The sequence below is a fragment of the Ailuropoda melanoleuca genome, chromosome 1, assembly GCF_002007445.2.
Source record: "Ailuropoda melanoleuca isolate Jingjing chromosome 1, ASM200744v2, whole genome shotgun sequence".
Lineage (NCBI taxonomy): Eukaryota > Metazoa > Chordata > Mammalia > Carnivora > Ursidae > Ailuropoda > Ailuropoda melanoleuca.
The window spans coordinates 58,448,752-58,475,224 of record NC_048218.1 but is presented as its reverse complement, the minus strand read 5'-3'; the positions used below and the strand labels follow the sequence as shown (position 1 = coordinate 58,475,224).

Sequence of the window (26,473 nt, the reverse complement as noted above, 5' to 3'; positions counted from 1 at the left end):
CAAAGAGAAGATTCTTGCAAGGCTATAAAAATGTTCATCTCTACTCTATCTGAAAAATACACACACTCACCATGTACCAGCAAGAAGGGACTATTTTAGGGGAATGGTTTCTGATTTCTATTACAAAATCCAAAAGTTTCTACTAATACTGGAAAAAAGTAAAAACAAAAAACTAGCCTCAGAACTTACTTGACTATATATATATATATGCCTCTAGGAAAGAACATTGATACTGAACATGATTTATAAGAAAAAGCAACTAGCCTTCCTAGGGTACTTTTTTTCCGTTGAAGACATCTTAAGAATGGTATTCTATTCCAAACAGAATAGTATGAGGTGATCAAATGAAATATTTAATCTTCTACAGTCCTCTAATTTGTGATTTGAAGATTGAAAATATGCGTGAAAATTGCTAAGTATTCGCAACTTACCTGTGCCTCCCTTACACCATCTCTTCTTGGAATGTTTGTTAGCCCAATTCCAACCACTTAGGCCTGTTAGCTAATTTCACTCATAGTCTAAGATCCAGTTTCTATGATCGCAGAATGAAGAAAAGAATTGGAGGAACACTGTATTGGGCCTGTCCATACAATTTTTATGTTTTAGTGACACTCTACTGATAAAATTTTTAAAATGTTTATCAACCACAATTGTCTGTCAGATGCAGCCATTGTTCTACACAGGAATCCAAGGTTCCATGTACTCTTGGAGCTGCTTTAATTATTTTAATAAATAAGGGGCATAAAAATGAAAAGTAAATTAAGTCTAAGATGAAAATGAAACTATTAACAGCAGATTACGGCCACTAGAGCTATAGCTTTCCATCTCAGAGACAGGGTCAGGAGAGATATAAGCAAGAGTCTAACCATATCAGAAAACATCATTGTCAACTCCTCATTTTCAGTCCAAATATAAGGTAGGTTAGAAAATTTCATTGAGTTGGGTTTTTTTGTTTTGTTTTTTCGCAGTCTCCTGAGCATCCAGTGTAACCATAAACTTTCTTAAAGCTGACTCTTCCTGGATTCTTTGCCCCTTTATTTTGACATATTTATTATCTGTCCTGTCCCCTAAACCCACTTTCTAATAGTTTAGAAAAGTAAGGGACTGCAGGAAAGCAAGGATGGTTGAATAAGAGACCATGTGGACACACTTAAAGATTCCTCTTCAGTCTGTCATTGCATGCTTGCCTTTTGAAGCTAGAAGGCACAGCAGACCTAGTTGAACACACCTACTTTGCAGGTGTTGGAACTAAGCCCAGAGGGTAGAAGGGCTGGCCTAGAATCACAGCAGGACCTGAATGAGGACCCAACTCTCTTGACTGTAGGTGACTGTATGCTGAAAATACACAGCCCTTGTACCAAATACGGTCTATAGGATGTTGGATCAATTAAAAACATGGATTCTATTCATCATGCTCATGAAAACAACTTATAGGCAATTCTTTGAAATAAGCCCAGAAATTATTTGCTTGAAGCACCAAACTTTATTGCTGTGAGATCAATAACTGGCAAAAGCTGTTTTAAAGAAGGCAGAGATTCAGACTTTCTTGATTATAAGAATTGGTCTGAGGTTCAGCACCTGATTCAGTCATTTTGTCATGACACAAAATTCACACATGACTAAGAGGGTTGGCAAAACTTACACATCCTCTCAAACCCCCCCTCCTCTTTATGCAGTCTGTAAACCATATCATCTTGGGAGATCTTCAAGGGATCAGGTTCTGTAGCTTGAAGCAGCACCATTGGTTTCCTTCTTCCCTTCCTTTTATGTCTGGTTATAGCAAGCTTTCCATTCTTTATTTAATGAAGCTATGATTGTGAGAAGAAAATACGAGTAATGACCACTCAGTGCTTTCTAGTCCATTAAATTGAGTGCTCTGCTCTCTCTCCATGTTTAGCCAAATGGACTGTGTAACCCTTGCTGCTCTTAGTTCTGTCTCCTCCTCCTCTTCCTTTTAATCCTTCTGGGATGCTGTGTGCATGTGTATGTGTGTAGAGAAAATGAGTAAATATATTGGATGAATATATATTAGCATCTGAAAGTATTCTGTATTTTAAGAAATACTCTTTCATTTTCAGTTCCAAATATAGTTCTACACTTTAAAATTAGCAGTTACTTACATGCCTTTCTGATTATTAACTTCTTTTATGAGGCAATAGTAATTATTTAATATGAGCTATGAAAGAATAGATAAAAGGCTTCACAATATGAATTTCTTGACTAAAACATCTCTTCTTTTCTTTTGTCAGCTTACATTTTTTAAATTGAAGAGAGAGTGATTGCTCTCCAACCTGCCCTCTCTATTAAGTCCTTCATATTATTTTAGTTACAAATATAAAGGTATCGGGGTCCTTTAGAAATGTACTTGCCAAAAGGGAGGAAAATGATATAAACAAGAATTTTTAAAGATACTAATTTTGATAAGCCAAATTCAGGGTAGGGATCACTTAGAACAAATAAAATTACTATCATCTGATTGAGATCTGAAAATTTCACTTTCTAATGTTCAGCTCTCCCAGCATATTCAGTGGATTCAGTTAAACTTCTATCAAGAACAACCAATTTCAACTGATCTTTATCATTCTCCTAGGCTTAATAAAACAGTACTTGAAGGATTTTCAAACTAGGAACCCAAGATTCATAAGTAGTTTAATATTTCTAATAATTTTGGGGTGCTGGAGCTGTGAGGGAATTATAGCCAGAAGTATGGATAACTAGTTACTCATCTGTAAAAGTGATCACTCATGATTCCTGGACAAGAGCCTAGAGGACCCAATTATACAAACGAGAGGGATGTTCTTAGATTAAGATACAATGTTGGGGTTCTTAGATCTCCCCCTTGTCTTTGTTTCTTTTGGAATAGTACTCGTAGGGGTGTCAGGGTTCAATGTAAGGCTCTGCACCTGGTGCGGCTGCTTGCTAGCTGTCGACAATGCTTAGGTGCTACAACCTCTCTGAACCTCAGACTCCTCATCTGTCAAAGTACTTACACCACAGAGTGCTTGTGATGACTACATGGGGTAATCCCCATTTAGCAGTCAGCACAGGGTCAGACACTTGATAAATGCTCCTTAAGTGCTCTCCATTATAAAAACTATGCATTTTAAACCTTGAAAAAAACCTTAAAAGCCAACTCTCCTAGCCCCTCCTCTTAAAACTGAAATCTAGAGAGAAGCAATGACTTGCCTAAAATCTCACAGCTGGTTAACAGAAATATTGAGATAGAACCCTAGTCTCCTTATTCTTGTCCAGTGTTGTTTCCTCTGCATTATCTTACTGGGCACACAGGACACAGAACACCCCAGGAAAGTCGTGGTTGGTATTGTCCGACAAAAATCAGAAAATGTCGCAATGGCTAAGAAAAAGAAAAAAATACAGGAATTGAGATTAAACAGCACCTTAAAAGAGATGTAAAGAACTGCAGGGCTAAAATTAAGGTGAGGATTTAGAGCCCTATCAGTTTGACCCCTGATTCGTCACTGACTGTGTCTCTGTGGGCAGACTATGCATTTACTTTGCCCCTATTCTCAGAACATAAAAGCAGAAAAGAAAACATTTTCAAGTGCCACTGGATTATTGTCAAGAAAAGGCGATAAAAATGATTACTCTAGCAATATAAAAATGCCCCATAAAAACTTAATAATCAACAGTTTTAAGCAGCATGCCACTGAGTATCTGACGGGGTGCCCATGTTTTATAGACATCATTTATGGACTTGCACAACCCAAATTTTCACTCTTTATGAGTTGTGTATAAATTTGGGAAGAGGTTGAAACCACNTTTATAGACATCATTTATGGACTTGCACAACCCAAATTTTCACTCTTTATGAGTTGTGTATAAATTTCAAATCAAAACTGCTTATGAAGCACCCTGCCAAATAAGTGTAAATATCCTTGGGAAATCTCACATCTAACACAGAGCTTGGCAGAAGACGATCTGTCCTTTGGAGAGCTAAAAATGTTATGGATGGTTACCCTGGGCCTCAGGAAAACTTTATTTGGAGGAACATAAAGGATTGCCCCAAATCCAGAAACATGGGCTGGACACTTAATTATGATTCCAGAAACTATAAATTTTGCATCCATTCTTTTGACTAACAATTTGGCACGCACACACACATATAAAAACCTTGTTTTTAGCATGCTTCAAATTGCATGAAGCACTGTCTCATTCATATTTTGTCCCATGGTGCCTTGGCATACAGAAGTAGTCTATACCTTCTTGCAGAATTTAATTTAGTTGAGATTATTACTATGATTGTTTTCAACACCACTCCCTGAATTTCACCCCACACCCACTACTGGATCGGGACTCCTTAAAATCAGTGGCCATTTCTTACTCATCTTTGTGGTTCTAATGCCTAGCACAGTAGAAATTTAATATAAATGGAAGGGGGGAAAAAGGAGGAAGGAAGGGAGAGAGGGAAGGAGGAAGGAAGCAGAAAAGGGAAAAGGAAAAGAGATATGACAATGACGAAACTCCTGTTTTACCACATGAAAAGATGCTCAACATCACTCATCATCAGGGAAATACAAATCAACACTGTGATGAGTACCACCTTACACCTGTTAGAATGGCTAAAATTAACAAAGGAAACAACAGATGTTAGCAAGGATGCAGAGAAAGGGGAACCCTCTTACACTGTTAGTGGGAATGCAAACTGGTGCCGCCACTCTGGAAAACAGTATGGAGGTTCCTGGAAAAGTTAAAAATAGAACTACCCTATGATCCAGCAATTGTACTACTAGGTATTTACCCAAAGGATACAAAAATACCAATTCAAAGGGATATGTGCACCTCAATGAATACAGCAGCATTGTCAACAATAGCCAAACTATGGAAAGAATCCAGATGTCCAATGACTGAAGAATGGATAAAGAAGAGGTGGTATGTATAAACAATAGAGTATTACTCAGCCATCAAGAAGAATGAAATCTTGCCATTTGCAATGACATGGATGGAGCTAGAGTATATTATACTAAGTGAAATAAGTCAGTCAGAGAAAGAACAATACCATATGATTTCACTCATAGGTGGAATTTTAGAAACAAAACAGATGAACATATGGGAAGGGAAAAAGAAAGAGAGAGAGAGGGGGAAATAAACCATAAGAGACTCTTAACCATAGAGAACAAACTGAGAGTTGATAGAGGGAGCTGGGTGGGGGACGGGCTAAATGGGTGATGGGTATTAAGGAGGGCACTTGTTGTGATGAGCCCTGGGTGTCATATGTAAGTAATGAATCACGAAATTCTACTCCTGAAACCAATATTACACTGCATGTTAACTAACTAGAATTTAAATAAATATTTGAAGGAAAAAAAAAAAAACTCCCTTGTTTTGAAGATCCTTATTGGTGACTCCAGTTAGAAAGAAGTAATGAGACCATGAAAATAAAATGCAGCCAAGTTCAACATACAAAAAACCTAGGGTAATGCATAGTTACACCTGTCACTAGTCTCAGTCAAGTGGCAACCATGGCAACCACCTCTTCAACCTCTCTGATTTCTAGCCACCTGGACGTATTACTTTGGTAGCACTACATCACTGAATATGGCCACAGCAGAAATTTTGGAGTCCTCTATTGGGGAAAGTCAATATAGTATCATGGAGAAGAGACACAGCAGAATTTCTTCACTGAGAGCCCAACGAGGAGAGTGACACTGTTCAGCAAGAGACACCAAAGACACTATCACTGGAGTTGGCTTGACCTCATGGCTAAAGGGGAGCAAGTTTCCTAGATATGCCTAAACACTCCTCCTGCTGTAAAGGAATTGTCATCAGAAATGCACTGAAATCTTTTGGCCATAGGCATACCAAGAGATAGGCAGGTAGAGTGGCAAAGCAGAGAAAGGGTGATATAGTTGGAGGCTTTTAAAAAACAAAAGGAAAGAAAAAAAACTAACCAACTCCAAAGGTTAATGTAAATGGCATCTACATGTAATAAACCCATAAATGGTAAAGGAAGTAAATAACATATTTATAATTTTCAAAGCATTGCCATTTGTATTAAAGCAGTAATCAGATTTGGTCCAAATTTTTTTACCCTCCTGCTGACAGAAATTATTGTCCTGAATTCTCTCTAGTGACTTGTTTTGCTCCGAACCCTGTTCCACATTCTCTGCTTGTCTCTCTATATCCATCCAGGCAGCCATAGACTCCTACAGCAACCCAGGGTAGCCATCCATTTCCAGACAGTGGAGCTCAATTGGAAATACTGTTATTTTAACTTGGATTAGAATGAAATCCAATGGGAGAGAGAAGAAAATATGGTACAGGGCTCCTGGGAATTTGGGCCTGCTCTGGTGTGATAGATCTCCCTGTCACCTCTAGTTCTTGTGATTCCTGAGACTCACCACATCTGGGTAATTTGTGCTTGTCACATACAGCAGGCAAGGCTAATAGACACATCAGTCCAGAAAGAAGCTACAGGCAGCATTTCAGAATCCAACCAAGAAGACAATACCCACCCCAAACTCAGAAACAATGTACAATAAATTGTCCTTTCTGATTACCTTCAAGTTGAACTTCACCTATACTTTCGATTACCTTTCGATGTATATATTAAAAATTAGACTAATTGAGACATTTTTCAGTTAGAATCTGTAAAACTTAGGACAGAGCACAATCTCTATTTGCTTTCGAAAACCAACCCATGTTTAATCAAATAAATGAATGGAGTATGCAAGGTTGCAGGAGGAATAGAATGAGTGAACAAATCATTATCTACAAATTAAATCTAGTCAATTTCATTCATTCAGTCACCACTTGATATTTACTGAACATGTACTACATAAAATATTAATTCATTTGGAATTACCATACTTTGTAAAATAATAAAACTGAATCTCCTTAAAAATATATTTTAGACTTCTTATTGACTCAAGGTCTCCTTCTTTCTATTGCTCCAAATCATGAGTACATACCAAAAATCACATCATGTCTTTGTTTATTCTCACAACTTTAGAAATTCCAATTAAAAAATATGACTTTGGCCACTCAAATATTTTCTTTTTAAAATCATGATTAATTTCTAAATTTATGAGAATGTGATTTCCAGCCATCATATCTGAGACTACAACCTTAAGCCTAAAGAGAAGCAGTTAACTCTCTTAATTATAGAGAACAAACTGACGGTTACCAGAGGGGAGGAGGATGGAGGGATGGGTTAGGTAAGTGATAGGGATAGAGCACATTTGTTGTGATGAGCACCAGGTGACGTATGGAATTGTTGAATCACTATATTGTATACCTGAAACTAATATAGCACTATATGTTAACTGGAATTAAAATAAAAACTTAAAAAAAACAAACAACAAAAAGTAGTTAACAAGGTTGGTTTTGCTGAGAAAATTAAAACCAACACCCCATTCTTTATCACATGCCTTACCTTTTCTAGGGAAATATTCCCATCTTCTTAACCACAAGGTCCACCCCCTGGGGCAGGTATGTAGTTAGAATAGAAATTTAGAATGAGTCACTGGTAGAAAGAAGTGTGTGATTTGTCTGGAGCTAGAGAATGCTAATAACGGTAATAATTAATATAGTCTGGCTTCTTACTTACAGAATTTTGGGGGTAAGATGAAAGAAGTAGACTTGAATATCCCTAAAATAATCATCTGCCAATTGTAATATCTAATTTAGTATCTAAAATGAATATCAAGGCAAATGTTCAATGATTACTTTCTCAATACAATGGTCAGATGCCGAACATTTCCCCATGTGGTAGGTCCTTTCTCAAAGGCACAATGTGGTCCAGTCCAAATGTGGGTCCTTGGATTTGTCATGGCTTAAATTCACAAAGTTCAAAAGGAGTAAACCCAAACTAGTACACAGGCACAGAAGCAATTTTATCTTCAAAGTCTTTGAGGCTGAAAGGCATTCATGGGTCACATTAGGCTAGAGAAAAGTCTTGGAGACTGTTGGCCTCCTTCATCCCATGGATGGTGAGGGTGAGGGATGGGTCCAGTCTCCAGAGGTGACATTCTGTTAAATTGAGCTTGCTCTGGGAATGCTCTATCCCAATCCTGCACAGGCTCTTTGGGCCATAATAGTGAAAACACTCCAGCTTTCAAGTTAAAGCTCCAAACAGAAGAGAATCCAGTTCCTTTTTATAATCACAGTCAACCACCAATTATTTATGCATATGGTAGAAAGTAGTATCTTCAATATTAAAATGATAATTTATGTTTGACTTCACAGCATGTTCTATATTTGGGGTTTTTCTTTTGTTTTTGGCAACATCAACAGACTTATTTTCCTAATTAGTTTGACCCTGATTCAATGTTACAATTAACATTCTCTGAGCGTACACACACATACGCACGCTACTCACCAATTGATGGTGGGGAGAATGCCCAGAAACATACTGAGGGATAGGCAAAGGTGGTCTGAGATTATGTTTTTGCTGCCAGCAATTCACAAATAGATCATCTGGATCAATAGGGAGTTGGCTGTACTTATAACCAGGCACTTCCTAGAGCCAAATAATCATATTAGCTAATTCCCATCTATAAAATATATGTAGCTCTGTAATTACTTATTAAACTAAGTGTATGCAGCACACGGATTACTTTTTTTTGAACCGAGGATTACCTAGTTTTACTATTTATGCCAATTCAATTAACAAGATAATTGCCAGAGCTCTCCAGTACTGGGCCACACAGGCCTGCCCAGAGTTCTCTCTCAGGCTTGGAGATTTGGGGAATCTAAGGGGCCAGAGTCAGCTCTCCGCCCTGCCACGCTGGGGAATTACGCGCAGCTTCCCCGGATTTCCTGAAAGGACTTCTAGACTCTTTCCTTCTCCCTCGATGGCCCGGGGGGCCCACCCACCCACCCGTGGCGCGGGACCCTCGCGGTGGCTCACCTATCTTTTCCTCGGCTTGGCTGCTCTCCGCAGCATCCGTTGGAGGCTGGGCTGTTGCCTTGGCAGCAGCGTCCTCTGCAGCAGGGGGGGTGGCGGCAGCAGCAGTGACAGCAGCAGGCACATCGGCTGGTTTAGGCTCCTCCTTGGCTGGGGCGTCTTCGGCCTTGGAGGACAGCGAGTTGTCAGTGGAAGCTTTAGTGGCACTTTCTGTCTCAGCAGAGCCGGCCTTCTCCTCTGAGGGGGCAGGAGCCTGGGGGGCTGCCTGCTCTGCGGCAGCATCAGGGGCTCCCTCCCCCTTCTTCTCCTCGGAAGGAGTTTCGCCTGCCTTGCCTGTTTCCTCAGGCTTGGGGCCCGAGGCAGGGGCCGCGTCAGTGGGAGTGGGGCCTTCTCCCTCCTTCTTCTCCACGCCATCGGCCGCGTGGGCTTCATCCTTCTCATTCGCTTCCGCCTCAGCGGCTTGGGCATCACCCTTCTTCTCTCCTTTGAGCTTTTTCCTTGTTATGTGTCCACGGAAGCTAGCCTGAATTTTGGTCGCGGCCTTATGAGCTTTATCTTCTGGTTTGATGCCATCTTGTTCGATCTTTTGGTCCTCATCATTTTTTTCAACCTTGGTGGAGAAAAGGGGGGGGGGTTAAAAAAAAAAACAGAAGAGGTGAAGTGATGTGCTTTTCCTTCAGATCACAGCATTCAACAAATATTCATTAAATGATTTCTTCTGGGTCAGGCTCCATATTTGAAGTTAAGAAATCAACAATACCCTGGATTCAAATCAAGCCTTTCCTCTCTCCTTGGTGGGAATTAAGTAGAGCACACCTTATCTTACGGGAAATGTAATGTCCTTCTGGACTTCCAGAATCACTGGCATTATTATATACTTACTTCTTTCCCCAGATCAATGTCTCTCCATTACAAAACTTAAACCAGCCTTTTGTTGGCTGTATCTTGATAATTCAAATTACATTCATCCTAGGTTTTAATCAAAGAGCTCAGAAAGAAACCGTTTTGCAGAGTTTCTGAAAGAGAACTCTGTGAAAAACATGATGGCTTAGAAATTATTATGGAAAAGTCTATTTGTTTCCCCAAGATTTCAAACCTGGTCAGGAAACCAAGAGATAGAGGCAAAGAGCATGACAAATAAAGGTTTAGACGATAAATCCATCAGGGTTTAGTGCAATATGCAAACGGATTTCAGGACTGGGAGGGATTTGTTCAGAATGTGACAACTCAGCAGGCTGGTCACAAAATGATGCCTACTTTCACCTGTATGTGGTCTAACATCGGTAATCAACATAGAGACCTTCAAAATTTGAATGCAGAAAATGCCCATTATTTTTGAGTTAAAAAACAAAAGAATGGAAAACATTGTTTTCACTTTTGAAAGAGTAGCATATATTCTCTAAATCATAATTTCTTATTCCCAAAGCAATTTAAGCCTAAAATTAGTTTTATGTTATCATTAATGGAGTCATCCTGGTACTGAAGGCAGGAGACTAGAACACACTTTTTTTTTTTTTTTTTACCCTTTGGTTGTAACATTTATAGAATAACATATGCTGCAAATAACTTTTTTTCCATAAGGAAATTAAATCAGAAGATAGGCAGAAAAGGTATAGTCATGGAAAGAAATGCATAAGGAAGTACACAAAATTCTATATAGCTCCATTGCTAGCCATGGTGCCCTAATATGGTTACCTACTGTCTCCATTCACTTCTTCCTTTAACTTTGGAACAATTAAATTTGTTCACTTTTGTGAGCAATGTTCTAGGCAATGGGGAAATACAGTGGTGAACAATGTAGCAAATTTCCTTCAAAAGACTAATAATAGAGGAGTGCTTATCAGGTATCATTGCGTTTGGCCCCAATCTTGACTTGGGCCTGATCTTTACTCTGGTTTAGGAGGTAAGCCACAGCAGGCCAACACAAGGATATATTTTCTATCTGTCATACCAGCTCTGCCCCAGTGACCCAGATCCTGTGAATCGTGATGTGGGTCTGTTGGACATTCTTTGGAGAGGCCTATGGGTGTGCTGCTATGTGGGTTTCTCAACATGCTAGTGAGTATACAGAGGTATTTTTGAAAATTAGCCAGATACGAGAGTACAAGCAATATTGACAATTTTCCAGTAAAATTTAAGACAAGTTTTTCTTCTTCCTCAGTTAACTGTGCACGTATCCATACAAAGAATGAAGGAGTGGATGAAAAGCGTTTCGGAGAGGCCCGTTCCTCCTCCTCCTCCCAGTGCCACGCTGCGACACTGTTCAGCTCTCTGATGCACTACCACCTTCCCTCCATCCTGCTGCTCTTGAAAACTCCTACTGGGATGCACAGCACAATCTGGGGCACGGGAGCAGCTGTCCCTGCCAGGAACTCTCTGCTCGGAGATGGAAGCATAACCCTGTTAAATTAACAGTTGTGAATGGAGCAGAAAGCCAAGATGTTGTTAATTTATTTTACTCTATCTTGAGTTTTCTGAATGAGGCACAGTCTTATATGATAGGACATCTGTACTTGGGCATTGATGCCAAGTGGCTCTTTAATACAAATACTGCTTCTTGTGAAAGTAGACAAACCAATTATTTCAGAGTAGGCAGGTGTGCAGAAAAAAAAGCTACAATTTTACAGTCCCTTTTTCTCTTTAAGAACACAAAGCAAAGGGGATGAAACTTTTAAAAAGCTAGAAACAAAAAGAAGGAAGCTGAGATTCTGCATGCTATAACGAAAGAAACTTTACATGGATTCTTCCCCCCAACCCACCCATCTCCCTTTCACTCTCTTCCTCTCTCTCTTTTTTAATTTTTGAGATTATCTGCCACCTTAACTTTTCAAATGATCAGGGCTTGAGATTTGTACATAGTATCTATGTTAAAATATCTATTTAGAAGGGCTCGGACTAGGCTTGGGTGCCAAGATTTTGGGACAAGCTTCATTTGAACAATCCAAGAGTATAAGGAACACAAGAGAAGAAGAGGTAGGTAGGAAGGAAGAGAATCAAGGAAGACCAAAGTTAGGGGAGAAGTGAAGGCAATCTTGTAAGAGCTAGGCACCCAAATAGGCAGATAGAACCAAAGAGGAGCTGAAAATATTCCATGGGCTTGCAGGTCATTCTGGAGAAACTGCTGGACCACTGAACATCATTAGAAATTTAGAGAAACTGAATTTTAGAGATTTGTTGAAAAAAAGAACTCGTAAATGTTTCAGATAGTCAGAGGGAAAGAGACAGAGACAGAGATGGAAGGGGAGGGGAAGAGAGAAATGGAGAGGAGAGGACAGAGGAAAGAAGAGGGGAGGGAGGAAGGGAGGAAAGGGAAGAAAGCAGCCTAAGGTAAGTTCAGACTTAGTGATTGAATAAACACATCCAAAGGCAAAAATATTTTAAGGGAAACTGGGTCTTAAGCTAGACAGTGCTACATTGTGAGTGTGCATGCCTTTCTTTTGTACCTGTAATTGATTCTATTAGTATGACTTAAACTATAGGTTATTTTCTTATAAAATTCCTTTCACAGTATTAAAGGTAATTGGACTAAGAGCAAATTTTCTTGAGAGAGGAGCAAGAAGGAAGAGAATGTTTCCCAAGAGTGGCTGCAGGGTAACCCTAACGTGTCAGGCCACATAGACTTTTCCAATTGGAAGTAAAAGAACTAACCCAAGACAAAGGTCATTTGAGCCCAGAGAAACCAGAGGTCACTCAGCAAATTAAGCACAACTCTTTCAGTTTCTAAAAATGGTCTCAAGAAGTTAAGTGACTGGCCTAAGTTTATAGCATGAGTGAGTGAGGGAGTCAGTGGCCCAGCTTCTATTTGAACTCGGGTCCTCTTCCCTCCCACCCAAACCCAAGTCTGATTTTATTGCATTAGTAACCTAGAATAGCTTAGGCTCTCTTGTGACAGATAATCCATAAAGCATCATGTCAACACCACCATTCATTTACTCATTTAACAATACTGAGTACCTATCCTAGGACTATGGACACATTAGTGAACAGATAGATGGTACTGTATCTACCCACATAAGATCCTTTTTAAATATGCTCCTCTGAGGGGGAATAACCTCATGCTGCCTTAACAATCAGTAATTTCTAAATCCACATTAGACACCTGATCTTATGCCTATTTTGTAAAGTAAGGCCAACAATAGCCTACACAGTGTGTTATTGATGGAGGAGATCTGGAAAAAAGAGGATCCTAGTATTCAATAGCTAAAGAGTGAGTTCATAAGTCTCATCAAGATAGATTTACTTTTGGGGTGCCTGCCTGGCTCAGTTGGAAGAGCATGTGATTCTTGTTCTGGGGTCGTGAGTTTGAGCCCCACACTGGGGGCGGAGATTACTTAAAAAAAAAAATTCTACTTTTTCAACTCAGTCCTGTGACAAATAAGCTTTATACTGAGCTCTGATGTTTTCTGAGGGAACTTCAAAATTCTTTCATTTTTGCATGGGGTTGTTGCTATCTGTGAATTAACTGAGGAAGATGTTCCAATGCAGTGCATTATATGTAGGAAGGGTCTCATTATAAGTTGCAATAACTTTTTCAGGAATCTTCACTTCTATAGCTTATTGTTTTTATTGACCAATTTGTTTGGGAGCTCTGTAACCTAGAAGGTCTTAAAGGAATTCAAAGTATGTGAAATCTTTATCTTTCATCCAATGCTAAAATCTTGGATAATATTGGCCTGAAGATGGATACCACCATACTAACTCATTGGAACCCAGTCCAATTTCTCAATCCATTAGGTGAAAGGGCAATAATTTTCAACAGTATTTAAGAATCACAGGTAAGGGGGTGCCTGGGTGGCGCAGTCGTTAAGCGTCTGCCTTCGGCTCAGGGCGTGATCCCGGTGGCGTTCTGGCATTGAGCCCCACATCAGGCTTCTCCGCTAGGAGCCTACTTCTTCCTCTCCCATGCCCCCTGCTTGTGTTCCCTCTCTCACTGGCTGTCTCTCTCTGCCAAATAAATAAATAAATAAATTTAAAAAAAAAAAAGAATCACAGGTAAGAAAGCCAAATATAAGATGTAGTTATTTAATATCTAACATTGTTGCTCTGGTTAATAGTTTCCTTTCCCTCTGGGGAAGGCGGAAGGCACAACTTAGGATTCATTCTAACATATCCAAACATTTGCATTTATTAAGTTGCAAAAGAACTTTAGGCAAAAATCTATGAATGCCTGACTTTCATAACTAAAATAGCATCATCTGTTCAACTGGGACATCTCAGTTCATTCAATTATCATAGGACTGCCTCTCAATTTTCCAACTGTCATAGGATTACCTCAACCTTCCAAGCACAGAAAAACTTGGTCCTGTATCTACTTCTGCCAGCCATAAATACTACTATTAAAATACTTCAAATTTTCTCTTAAATAAGATTGAATTGTAAATGCTTTTAAAAAGTCATTTATGTATACCAATTCTTCTTTCTAAGAACATCTTTAGTAAATCAAAATATTTTCTATCTGAGCAAGAAATATTTCTGAGAAGCAATATTGAAGGGTCAGATACATCTTAAGCAACATTTTCTTTATCATACTATAGTTTTCATGCCTATCAGGATCTTATGCAATCTATAAAAGAACCAGAATAAAGTACTGATGATTTATATAAAATCTGGCAGACATCTACTGTGGCTCACTTTAGTTTTATTAATAATTTATTGAGATAAAATTCATATAGAAAATTTCACTCTATTTTTAAGCAGAGTTTATTTTAAATATAGTTGGCATATACTTTAGAAAAAAAATGCCCAAGCATTAAAGTTCATGCTGAAGTTTCTGTATTTCTTCAAACCTAGTCAAAGAGCAAAGATCCAGTGAAATGCCCCTTATGGAGGAGAAAAAGGAAGATGGACCAACCTCCCCCAGTTGTGAAGATAAAATGCCTTCAGGTTTCTGGGCAGTTGTATGGAAGAAAGTGTCGTTTAAAAAGATGAATCGACACAGCTGGGATACAGAAGGTTCCCTCAACACTCAGTCTGGTTTGAAGATCTAACTAAGGGTGTGAGGCAGTGGGTGGGAGGAGCAGAATGCAGGTGAGAGCAACAAAATTGTTTTTTTTGCCAACAACTGTCATCACATTTTTAAACTCTGATTTTCAGGGGCACCTGCATGGTTCAGTGGGTTAAACATCGTACTCTTGGTTTCAGCTCAGGTCATGATCTCCCAGTAGGGTGATCGAGCTCCACATCAGGCCCCTCACTCCACGGGGAGTCTGCTTCCCCTCTCCCTTTGCCCCCCCCCGAAATAAATAAATAAATCTTAAAAAAAACAACAACGAAAATAACTCTGATTTTCAGTCCAGGGCAAAGTCCTTTTTTTAAAGTTTCTGGTCAGGTAGGAGCTCAGCAAATATGTAAGGACTAAAAGCATGTAAGACATCAAGAGTGATTTTGCAAATCCTGGCAGAGTGGGAACTCTCTTTTTCCCTTCAAGTAAAAGGTGCACTCATTGCTGCAGTTCCAGAGTTACAATAAATGAGGAAGAAATGCTCCTTGTTTGACTGACTGTATAAGAGAACTAAATACCCCATTTTGGAAACTGGAATAGTCATGTTAACTTGTCAGATAAGGGCTAGTGATCAAGACATGGGTCTTTAGCTCACTCTCCTATATTAGTTATCGGTCACGCACAGCCCACCTGCTACAGAATACGAGGTGGCACGTGAAGCACAGTGTAAGGCGCTACTGGAAGAGAACTCAGTTTCCTTTTGAAAGAGTCATCTTTTATTTTGTATTATGTATTTGTAACTCTTTCTGTCCCACAGAGACAGAGAGAAAAGGTAAAGGGCACATGATAATTGGTGGCTTCTAAAAGACAAAAGTCAGCATATGAAAGACCTTGCCTATTTTGCTCACAGCAGGATTTCCAGTTTCTAGAATGGTGTTTGGCACACCGTACATGTTTGATTAATATTTATCAATGTCATTTTAGAAAGATGATGACAGACAAGGAAGTCTGAGGTTCCATTTTGTCAACTTTCCTTACAATCCTTAATTTCAAAGGGATGGAATGCAAGAGCATCTGACTAAAACAGATATGTGTCCCCAACACCTGAGTGACTGACCTCATATGGTGAGGTGGAACACAAAAACCAATTACAGAAATGAGTAGAAATGAGACAAGAAGAGAAATTGTAAACCTATCGAATGGCACTGATAATAATTTCAAAAGGCACTTTAAAATAAAATGGCAATAAATCTAAGATAAAGACAACTGATTTTTATTTATCTTATCTATGAATTGGCTAGAGTCATAGCCATCAAATTATTTTTCAAATATGTATCTCTGATTCTCCATTTGTAAAACAGGTGAAAATATGCATTGGGGATTGTTGGAGATTCCTCCCCCTTCCTTCTCTTTTTATTTAATCTGTATAATGAGCTCCAGGGCCTATGATTGTGAGCTGGGGATAACGACTAATCTCTTAGTTATTCAAAGAAGAAAGCTCTCCCTCCACAAACTGGAGCTCTGGAGAGTCCCAAGTTGAGATGAGGCACACACTTAATGCTGGTCCGTCTTTCAGGGCATGTGGTGGACAGAATTTGACAAAATTCGTTCAGAAAACCTTTGAGTACGGCAAACATGGTGCCCAAGCAAATACTATTTGGGAGGAAGGTGCTCCATTCTTGAGCAGTGGGACCAGCCCCTCTGACAAGCATTGTCCATTGTAGTTCACTACCTCTCTAAGTACTCACTACCTCTACAGGTGTTCACTGCCTCTACAAGTGGCATGTGGAAAGGAGGAAAGGGCAGGCAAGGTGAGGGAGACACTAAATCTTGCTCTTGGAGAGGTCTCTATGCCTAGAGAGGCCACTGAGCAGGAAACAAAAGGAAGGCACTCCCCATCAAGGGCTGAAAAGGCTGGGCTCACACAGGAGACTGTGAGAGAGACTGGGAGGCTTCTTCTGCTAACACCTGGACAAAGAGGGAGAACAGGCAGCCAATAGATCTGGGAAAAGACAGAAAAGCAGCCGACCAAAAGACCGCCCCTTGCACCACCATCACAGGTGAATTGCTCCCCGGTGTGAGTTCCCAAGAGCAAACCACACCCCAGGCTGCCAGAGAAGGTGCTCAGAGCCAAGCAGCGGGGAGAGAAGCCCTAGAGCCCAGGGAACCTGATAGAAAACTATCCTCCTTCCAGACAAGATGCTCCAAATGTCTCGTGTTGGACACTCGGGAATACAAGACACAATGAGTATTTGAATAAATTACTTCATTCTCCCTCTTATACTGAATAGTGATTACTGATTTGCTACTTCTTAATTAAGCCTCTTTCATAAATTATCTTCTAAGTCAGTCCTATTGATGTATTTTGTTCAACAAATGCATGAATGAGAGAGACCCCCCTCAACCACTCTAATACACACCCTTCTTTGTGGTCTACTTAACTTACTTTTCCTTCTCTGTGCTTATGATTACCTGACATGTTTTTATTTCATTTCTAACTGACCCTTCCCTGGACTGTAAATTTTTGGAGAGCAGGACCTTGTCAGTTTTTTACAACCCTCAAAACCTCAGTAGCTAAAATAGTGCCAGCTTGTGGATGATGCTCCAAAAGCATTTATTTGTAGTTATTGTCAAGTGACTCTGTGCCACCCTGTGCCAGTGATCAGAGGGCATATCTATGAGCAGCAGGCTGCTGACTAGCCACGTGTCCTTTCTCCACTCTGGGACACTACTGCTTGGGGTCTCTCTCTCCTCTTGCGCGTATAATGAGTACACAGCATATTTAGGTAGTATTTCAATCCAGTCCTCATCATAACCATGTGAGGGTCACATCACTGTGCCTGTTTGATAGTTACGGTAACTGAGGAAACAAAGGGGCCCGTGTTATCCAGCCTTGAAGTGACAGGACCCTCCCTCAATCCTACTCCTCGTCTAATTCATTTTAAAGAATGTAGCAAGCCAGGATTCCCTGGTGTTTAAGAGCACGGGCTGTAGAGTTCAATGTATGTTGGGTTGGATCACAGCTCTGTCACCTTAATCACCACCTCTTGAGCTTGGTTGGTCAGCTTCAGTGACCTTACCTGTAGGACAGAGGGCAGAACGAGTGTCTCACACTGGATTGCTGTGAGGATCACAAGAGTAAGTATGACAGATAAAGTTCTTAGCACAGTCCCTGTCATGTTCAGAAAGGGCTAGCTGCTACTTTTTCTCATCTTTTTTTTTTTTAAAGATTTTATTTATTTATGTGACAGAGAGACAGCCAGCGAGAGAGGGAACACAGCAGAGGAGTGGGAGAGGAAGAAGCAGGCTCCCAGCGGAGGAGCCCAATGTGGGACTCGATCCCAGAACGCCGGGATCACGCCCTGAGCCGAAGGCAGACGCTTTAACGACTGAGCCACCCAGGTGCCCCACTTTTTCTCATCTTGATCATTGTCCTCATTACTATCATCTCACAGTAATTTCTTTTTTTTTTTTTTAAGGATTTTATTTATCTGAGAGAGAGAGAGAGAGAGAGACTGAGAGTGAGAGAGAGACAGAGAGATCACAAGCAGGGGAAAGGGGTAGAGGGAGAAGCAGAATCCCTGCTGAGGAGGGAGTCGATGCGGGCCTCAATCCCAGGACTCCAGGATCATGACCCAAGCCCAAGGCAGACACTTACTGACTGAGCCATCCAGGTGCCCTCACAGTAATTTCTACATTATCTTTAAGCTAAGTTAAGACATATTAATAAGATAAGTAGTAAAGAGGCCCAGGAGGACAGGCTACCCCAAAATATACCACACTGGCATATTAATTATTTTGAATTGAAACTACTTGGGAAACAACCAGTTCAGGGACACTCAAGCCCTCTTCTGTCCCCCTAAAAGCAGGAAACAAATCTTCCATATGAGAAATACCCTCCTTGTACTAAGAAGTAAAATGATATCCTTATCACCAGACATAGGAACTTTTAAATTGAGAAAGCTGTAGAAACAAACCTTGTTATTTTTTCTCTAATCTATTACCTCAGCCTAAATTCTGCTTAAGAGTCCTTATTAAAGTTCCCAAACACCTGTTTACTTTATCCTGTCACTTACTCACACATTTATCATTTCTTTGTCTAAAATGTATGAAAACTGCCCACCCTGGTCATTTCTTTGGATCTCAGTTTCATTATTGGACCTCCATGCACATGTAATAAAACTTTGGGTTTTTCTCCTGTCTCATGTTAATTTAATTCTTAGCCAAGCTGGAAGACCTTGAAAGGTACAGGAAAAAATTTTCCCTCCCTACCATACCGATGAGGTTTGGTCCTAAGACCTTATTCATCTCCATGATTACTGGTATCCCTACCCAAGAAAGGGGAGAGTCCATTTCCTTAACTCTACAGTGCTCCAGAGCTATCTATCCTCAAAGAGATAAGCAGAAATCTGTCTAAAATGTGCCACAATACTCAATCTACTTCTTTTTATCCTGGGGAAGGGCAAGGATCTGTTCACAGTGTCAAACATAAACCATAATCCCTCTCCTCTGCCACTGAACACACACCAATGCTCCCTAACTATATCCATCCCTAAACCTCCACATGGTCCAGCACCTGGTGATGAAAATTCACTTAAACTGCAGGTCTCTTCATTTTCAAAATATATACCCTTCACTTGACAACCACACACACACACACACAAAATCTCATTCAGCTACTATTTCACGTACCTACCCCATGGATAGAGCTCTAGACTTTACACATTAATAAAACGATTGCCTGTGTTGGTTCTGAGAGCTACTCTGTTTCCTCATGTCTGGTCATACTCATACCTGGGAAAAGTTGTGGATGCAGCTGCCCAACATTTTGTGGGGGCCTAGTTTAGAAACACCTGGTCCTGAGCAGAGAGGATTCATGATTTGGGATTTCCAACTCTATCCAACATAATCCCACTGGAGAGTTAGTAGAACTCCTCCGAATGTCATTGTACCTAATATCTAGTGAGGGTACATAACGTGTCATCAGAGCACATGTCATTATAAAACCTAGCTGATGGGAGATGGATAAGAACTGGGACTCCATTTGCTAAGGAAAAAAAAAGAGAGAGACAGAGAATAGCTTGAATTTTTGTATTACCGGTTATGAAGTACTTTCAACTTCATAAAACTGTCCCTCTAGGCTGAGCAAGTGTGCTATCCCTTTTGCAAAATGAAGAAACTGAAACAGAATGGAAAGAACCATAAATGGTAGAATGGTTTTAACCCCCAGCCTCTAATCTACATTTCAAGGAACTTGACAGAGAATTCAATCTAAGAATTCAACACTGAACATTCAGAAGGTATCATCGAAGAAGTAGCAACCCTCACATCAGCATGTAGACTTCTCAAAGCACTTTTTACTTAACAGAATTAGGGTGTAGATCTCAGGACAGAGGTGGCTCCAGAATCTCTGTGTAGGAGGGTTAGGGGCAGAGACCCCTTTGGAAGGCGGAGTTAGGTGATTCTGCCTGAAACTGCACTTGTAGGGCAAGATTCTTACTGTAGGCTTATTTATGCGAGGCAGCCGGTGGGATGATTCTACAGGGCCACTGCTATCGATCAGCAATAGTTTGCACGTGCCTTAATGTACTAGATCAGTCACCAGGTAAGTGACTGCCCATTTACAGCAGTACTTTAGAAATCTTTCAAAAAAGTGCAAGTATGGGGATGCATGGGTGGCGCAGTCAGTTAAGCATCTGCCTTTGGCTCAGGTCATGATCCCAGGGTCCTGGGATCAAATTCCTGATCAGGCTCTCTGCTCAGCCCAGGAGCCTGCTTCTCCCTCTCCCTCTGCCTGCCTCTCTGCTGACTTGTGATCTCTCTCTCTCTTTCTCTCAAGTAAATGAATAAATAAATAAAATCTTAAAAAAAGGGCAAGTATGTCTTCTCTCCAATTCTAGAAGATATGTTGTGGTATTCTTCCACGTGTGGAAAAAACAATGGAGTGTTTTTGTTGGGAGTGGAGCAGGGATGTCAGGTAAAGGACATAGAGTCTGAGGACAAACAGACTTCCATTTAACGGGGTTTCTATTCCCAAGCTACTAGACAGTAAATCATAACTGAGTCTAAATTTGCTCGTGATGTGTTTGTCTTTGTCGTTCTTCCTTATCCCTCCCTTTGTTTTTGGCATAACGTCTCTCTTGATCATCAGTTACTGACACCCACTGATTACATGTTCCCTGGCATGGTTTTGGGGTCAAATGATTTGAGGTCAAATCCTGGCTTGGCCAGTACTCAAATGTATGACCCAAAGTAAACTACCTAATTTCTTTAGAATGCAATATCTTCACCTTCAGATTGGGATATTAATACCTACTGTGCAAAATTTTCTGTCAGATGAAAGAAAATAGTATTTGTAAAGTGCCTAATACTTGAGAACTCCATAGATAATTGTTTGGAAGAAGATATTATGAATGAAGTGAAAATCACTACTTTCTGGAGACTAGAGACTGAGTGCATTATTTGATAAATGTTTTACGATTTTCTTTCTTTGATAGCTCATGAAGAAATTTTTTTCAGGGCTATGCACATTTCATAAAAACAATAAATGCCCCCCTCCAAAAACAACAACAACAAAACCTTTTAAAGGTAAAGACTATAAAATATCATCAGATCCTTGGAGGAAATAACACTAATAATAAATTGAAAAAATTGTATAGTATTATGTGCCCAGTACTCTTCTTCCAAGTACTTTGTTACATATTTTATATATATACACACAAATATATATTTATTAAATATATATATTGACTAGCTTAATTCTAACAAGGCTATACAGTGGGTACTATTATTTTACAGATAAAGGAACTGAGGCACAAGACATTAAGTAACTGCTCAAAATCACATAACTAGTAAGTGGCAGAGCCAGGATTTGAACTCAAAAGACTTGTATGGGTTGCATGTGAGATAAAATCGTCCTAAGAAGACAGGGCTGATCTAATCTCTGCCAGGTTTTCCCTGCAGGCTCCCAGGCAAGGTGAAATGTGGAGAGGAGGATGGGGGAATTCAGAGCAGGACTTTCCATGGCCAGTGCCTGCTAGGGCTGGGCTAGCTCCGAGTGTCTAAAGGACCAGGTTTCAGAGCTGTCACCACAATTTCATCTTCCCCTTTCAAAAATCTCTTTACAATAGAAAAGTACAAATACATTTTCAAAGCAGGGGCTGTGGTATCATGACCTCATCACCCAGGTGATGCCATGACTCATTTTCCTTGTGAAGGTGTTGACAGGAAAGATTCACACTTGAGATGTTGAGAACAGCCCAGAGACCAGGTTACCTATTAATTCTGAAAGCAGGAGGGAGAAAATATCAGAGATCAGAGAAAGCAATACTGAGGAAAGTGGCAGGGAGAGGACTCCAGGTCAGGAATTAGGGCTATTTAATTATATGAGAAAAGCAGATGAATGAACTAGAGTCACCTATATGCATTCTTAACGGAAGGAAGGGGTTGAGTGGGTGGTAAAAGCAGGTTCTATGATTTAGTCCCAAATCTGAGGATTTAATTCAGCCAGAGTTCCTGAATTAGACATTGCCTTTTCCTCGAACCAACTACTCCTGTTCTTTTTCTCACAACTGTAGTGAAGCAAACAGGGAAATCCATCTAGAACATTCCATGTTTGTCATACTAGTTGCTCTGATTATATCCTCAGAAACTGTCATACTAGTTATGCCACATAGTTCATTGGAGGAATTTAGTGACAGGGTTCATCACGGCACAAAGAATCAGCATATGTCCCACTTTGTGGTTCTGTAGGGAGAAACACCATACTGTTCGGTGCCACCGACAAAAGAAATTTCCCTCTTCTCTGTTTTTGAAACTAGACAGGAAAATTCTACGACTTCTGAATTAGTCTGTATGAGCTGCACAGTGATTTAGGATAATCTGATCTTTGAGCCAGAATAATTAGGCCAAACTGGATAAAAATAAGGAAATATTAAGTCTGATTCTGAGGTCTGGAGGTGAATGAAATGACTTTCCTTTCTTTTTGAGGCATAGACAACTAAGAGATGTGACATAACCCTCTCCTAAGTGATATTGCACGACTCAAAGAGCCACACAGAGCACCAAGTCAGCAGGGCACTGTGAAACTACAAAAAATGGCGGGCTTTACAGATGTGTCACAACAGGGAGAGGCCTCAGAAACTGTCCTGAGCTTCAAGTCCCATGAAGGTAGGGTGATGCCCCCACGCTTCCCTCAGTTCTGATTTACTCCTCAGAAATCAGTGACTCCCCATATGCCTGTGTCTGCTCAGGACTAGACCCAAAACTAGGAATAAAAGAGTCCAGGGTTGGGACAGCTGGGTGGCTCAGTCAGTTAAGTGTCTGCCTTCTGCTCAGGTCATGATCCCAGGGTTCTGGGATCAGCCCCCATAAAGCTCCTTGCTCAGCGGGGAGCCTGCTTCTCCCTCTGCCTGCTGCTCCCCCTGCTTCCGCACTTGCATGCTTTCTCTGTCTGACAAATAAACAAATAAAATCTTAAAAAAAACCATTCCAGGGCAATGTGATAAACATTTTCCCTTGTGGTTGGGGCAACTCAAGTTGGAGCAACTCGACAGCTCCAAGCTAGAATAATTCCCTACTTTCTACCAAAGCTGAATTCACAGTTTATTTTTTTTAAAGATTTTATTTATTTCTTTGACAGAGATAGAGACAGCCAGCAAGAGAGGGAACACAAAGCAGGAGGAGTGGGAGAGGAAGAAGCAGGCTCATAGGGGAGGAGCCTGATGTGGGGCTCGATCCCACAATGCCGGGATCACGCCCTGAGCCGAAGGCAGACGCTTAACCGCTGTGCCACCCAGGCGCCCCGAATTCACAGTTTAAAGTCACATAGAAAAGCCCGGTGAGCCTGGGATACCTGGCTGCTCCATCAGTTGAACATGTGAATGTGACTCTTGATCTCGGGGTTGTAAATTCGAGCCCCAGGTTGGGTGTAGAGATTACTTAAAAATAAAATCTTAAAGGAAAAAAAAAAAAAAGCCCAGTGAGCTTAAAAAATAAAACTGCCTGGTACATCTGCAGCCTCGCTGCGTGTATAGTCTTGGCTGTGCCATGGTGTGCAAGAAACCCAGGAAGGAATAACAGAAGGTTTAAATCACTGCGGAGAGTTAAGGGACTAACGGGGGTGGCTGGCAGCAGTAGTGGGGGGGTGTGCAGGGAGAACTTGGACAAAGATTCTCCTTTTGCCAAAAGTCTGAAATTCCACCTTGGAGCATGATTCCCTTAATCCCTTATTATTGTTATTCCCTGAAAGCTAAAACTATAGACACTCTCTTAATTGGTCTGCCTTCCATTCTCTGCTACACATTTTATCAGATTAAGTGAAAACAGAATTATGGTTTTATAATTTGTCTACTTCCGCAATCCCAAACCACCCTCTGTCCCTCCCAAAACACTTAAAATATTCCCATTGCTTATCACACTAGAAAGAAATTCATTTTTTTAGCATTTGAGAAATTCATGGAGCGGACCCAGTCTGCCATTCCAACTCCTTGGGTCAGCAAACCCCTTACTTTAGCCAAGTAACTGACATGCAGCTCACTGAACACGCACTCATCCCCAAGTTCTCTGACTTCACCTATGATGTGGCCCCCCTCAAACATTTCTTTGTCCTGTGTCTGCTAAAACCCCCCTGCCCTTCATGGCTCATCCCAATCTTTACCTCCTTGACAGGAGGAGAGTTTTCTTGAATCACCCTAAATGAACACTCCAGGGGTCACCAAATTTTTTCTGCAAAGGGCCAGAAAGTAATTTTGTTTTGTTTTCTGAGCTATATGGTGTCTGTCACAACTCCTCAATTCTTTCATTGTGTAAAAAAACTATAGATGCTGTGTAAATGAATCAGCATGGCTATGTTCCAATAATACTTTACTTATGAACACTGAAATTTGTATTGCTTACAATTTTAAAGCGTCACAAAATATCATTACTCTTTTGATTTCCTGTCAACCCCTTAAAAATGTAGGGAAAATAAAAACATTCTTAGCCCATAGACAGTAGTTTACCAATCTCTGGGGCAGGGTGTACCTTTACATTAAGCTCCCACAGCACCCTTCGTTTTATTTTCCTTAATTTATTTTGTATTGCAATTATTGGTGTACTTATGCCAAACTCCATTATAAGATCTTTGAGGGCAGGAATATTGTCTTATTAGTAGAGGCTACGATATTGTTACTTTTATTAAGAAATATATATTAGGTCTTTGTCCCCATTTCTGGCACAGAGTTCCTAAAACCCTTTGAATTACCTGTGAAGATTGCAATAAAGGCAGCTTCTGTCATGTTAATGAGGAGACTTGGGGAGAGCACCTAGAGATGGGGCTGGTGGCTTGGAGAACCACCAAGTGATTGGAGGGTTGGAACTTTCAGTTCCAGCCCCCTGACCTCTGGGGAGAAGTGGGAACGGAAGGTTGTATCCATCACCAGTGGCCAATGATTTAATCAATTCGGCTTAAGTAATGAAGCCTCCATGAAAACACAAAAGATCAGAGTTTCAAGAGCATCCCGGTTGCTGAATGTATGGAGGTTTGGGGAGAAAGGCACCCTGGGAGGGGGCAGGGAACCCCCCTGCACCCTTTCCCCAAATTGCCTTGTCTCTTCCACTTGGCTGTTCCTGAGTTAGACCTTTTTATAGTAAACTAGAGATCTAATAAATAAACAGTTTTCCCGAGTTCTGAGAGCCACTCTAGCAAATTAATTGAACCCAAAGTGGGGGTTCTGGGAACCTTCGACTTATAGGCAGCCGTTCAGTAGTACATGTGACAGCCTGAGCTTGCCATTGGTGTCTGAGGAGGAAGGCAATTTTTTGGAACTGAGCCCTTTCCCTGTGGAACTGATGCTATCTCCAAATAAACAGTGTCAGAATTGAGTTGAATTGTAGGACACTCAGGGGGTGTCCAGAGCATTCTTGTTCATAAAGGGAAGCCCCACGCCCACGCTGGAATTGGGTTCATCACTTTGTGCCAGGCACTGAGCTAAGTGTTTTACGAGGAAAATACTGTAACAACTGTGTGAGGGAGGTACTATTATTTTTAGTGAGGAAACGCTATTATTATTTTTATAGGTGAGGAAATAATAAGGAAGATAGAAAGTGAGTTCACAGAGCAACTTAGAAAGCAAAGGCAGAGGCCCTTCCAGGGCAGGCAAGCTTCAGAGAACTGAGACCTGAGTGGCACTGAAGCCTGCCTACCTTAGAAGGATTTCTGTCCTGTTATCCCTTCGTTGCTTGCTCAACTCAAAGGGGGCACAAAGATACTGAGACCTGCATCCAGGTATCACACGCAGCTTGAGAAGAAATGCAGGGCAGAAGTGAGTGGTGGGAAAAATGCAGGGGGAATTGCCAAGCCCCAGGGGAAGGGCCGTGCCTGTGAGCGAGCAGCAGAACAGCTGCCCTCCCAGAAGGAGAGAAATGAGCTGCAGCTGGGAGGACACTTGTGGGAGAGAAAAAAAGACTTTTTTTTAACCATCAGAGTTGAGTAAGTAGCTTATGTGCGAAAGCTTTTGTGGAACCAAGTTAGATGGTGCTAAGTCACTAGACAAAAGATCACACCCTCCAGCTCCAGAGACCTGTCTCCGGGGACCGTTTCTAACAGTCTCGGGTCTGAGTGAGGACAAGGGAGTGAAAGGCATCTAGATTAGCTGAAGGGAACACAGTAACCTGGTAACAGGGGG

The 26,473-nt window shown here is 40.8% G+C and overlaps 1 protein-coding gene across 3 annotated transcripts in view; it reads right to left on the bottom strand.

Annotated features, from left to right (window-relative positions):
- Positions 1 to 26,473, bottom strand: part of GAP43 (growth associated protein 43) — a 163,159-nt gene that overhangs the window by 35,847 nt on the left and 100,839 nt on the right. For all 3 annotated transcript variants that reach the window (XM_034658825.1, XM_034658833.1, XM_034658838.1), the window contains exon 2: positions 8,870 to 9,476. In XM_034658825.1, coding sequence (XP_034514716.1) covers positions 8,870 to 9,476 — 607 coding nt within the window. The remainder of the gene's footprint in view (positions 1 to 8,869; positions 9,477 to 26,473) is intronic.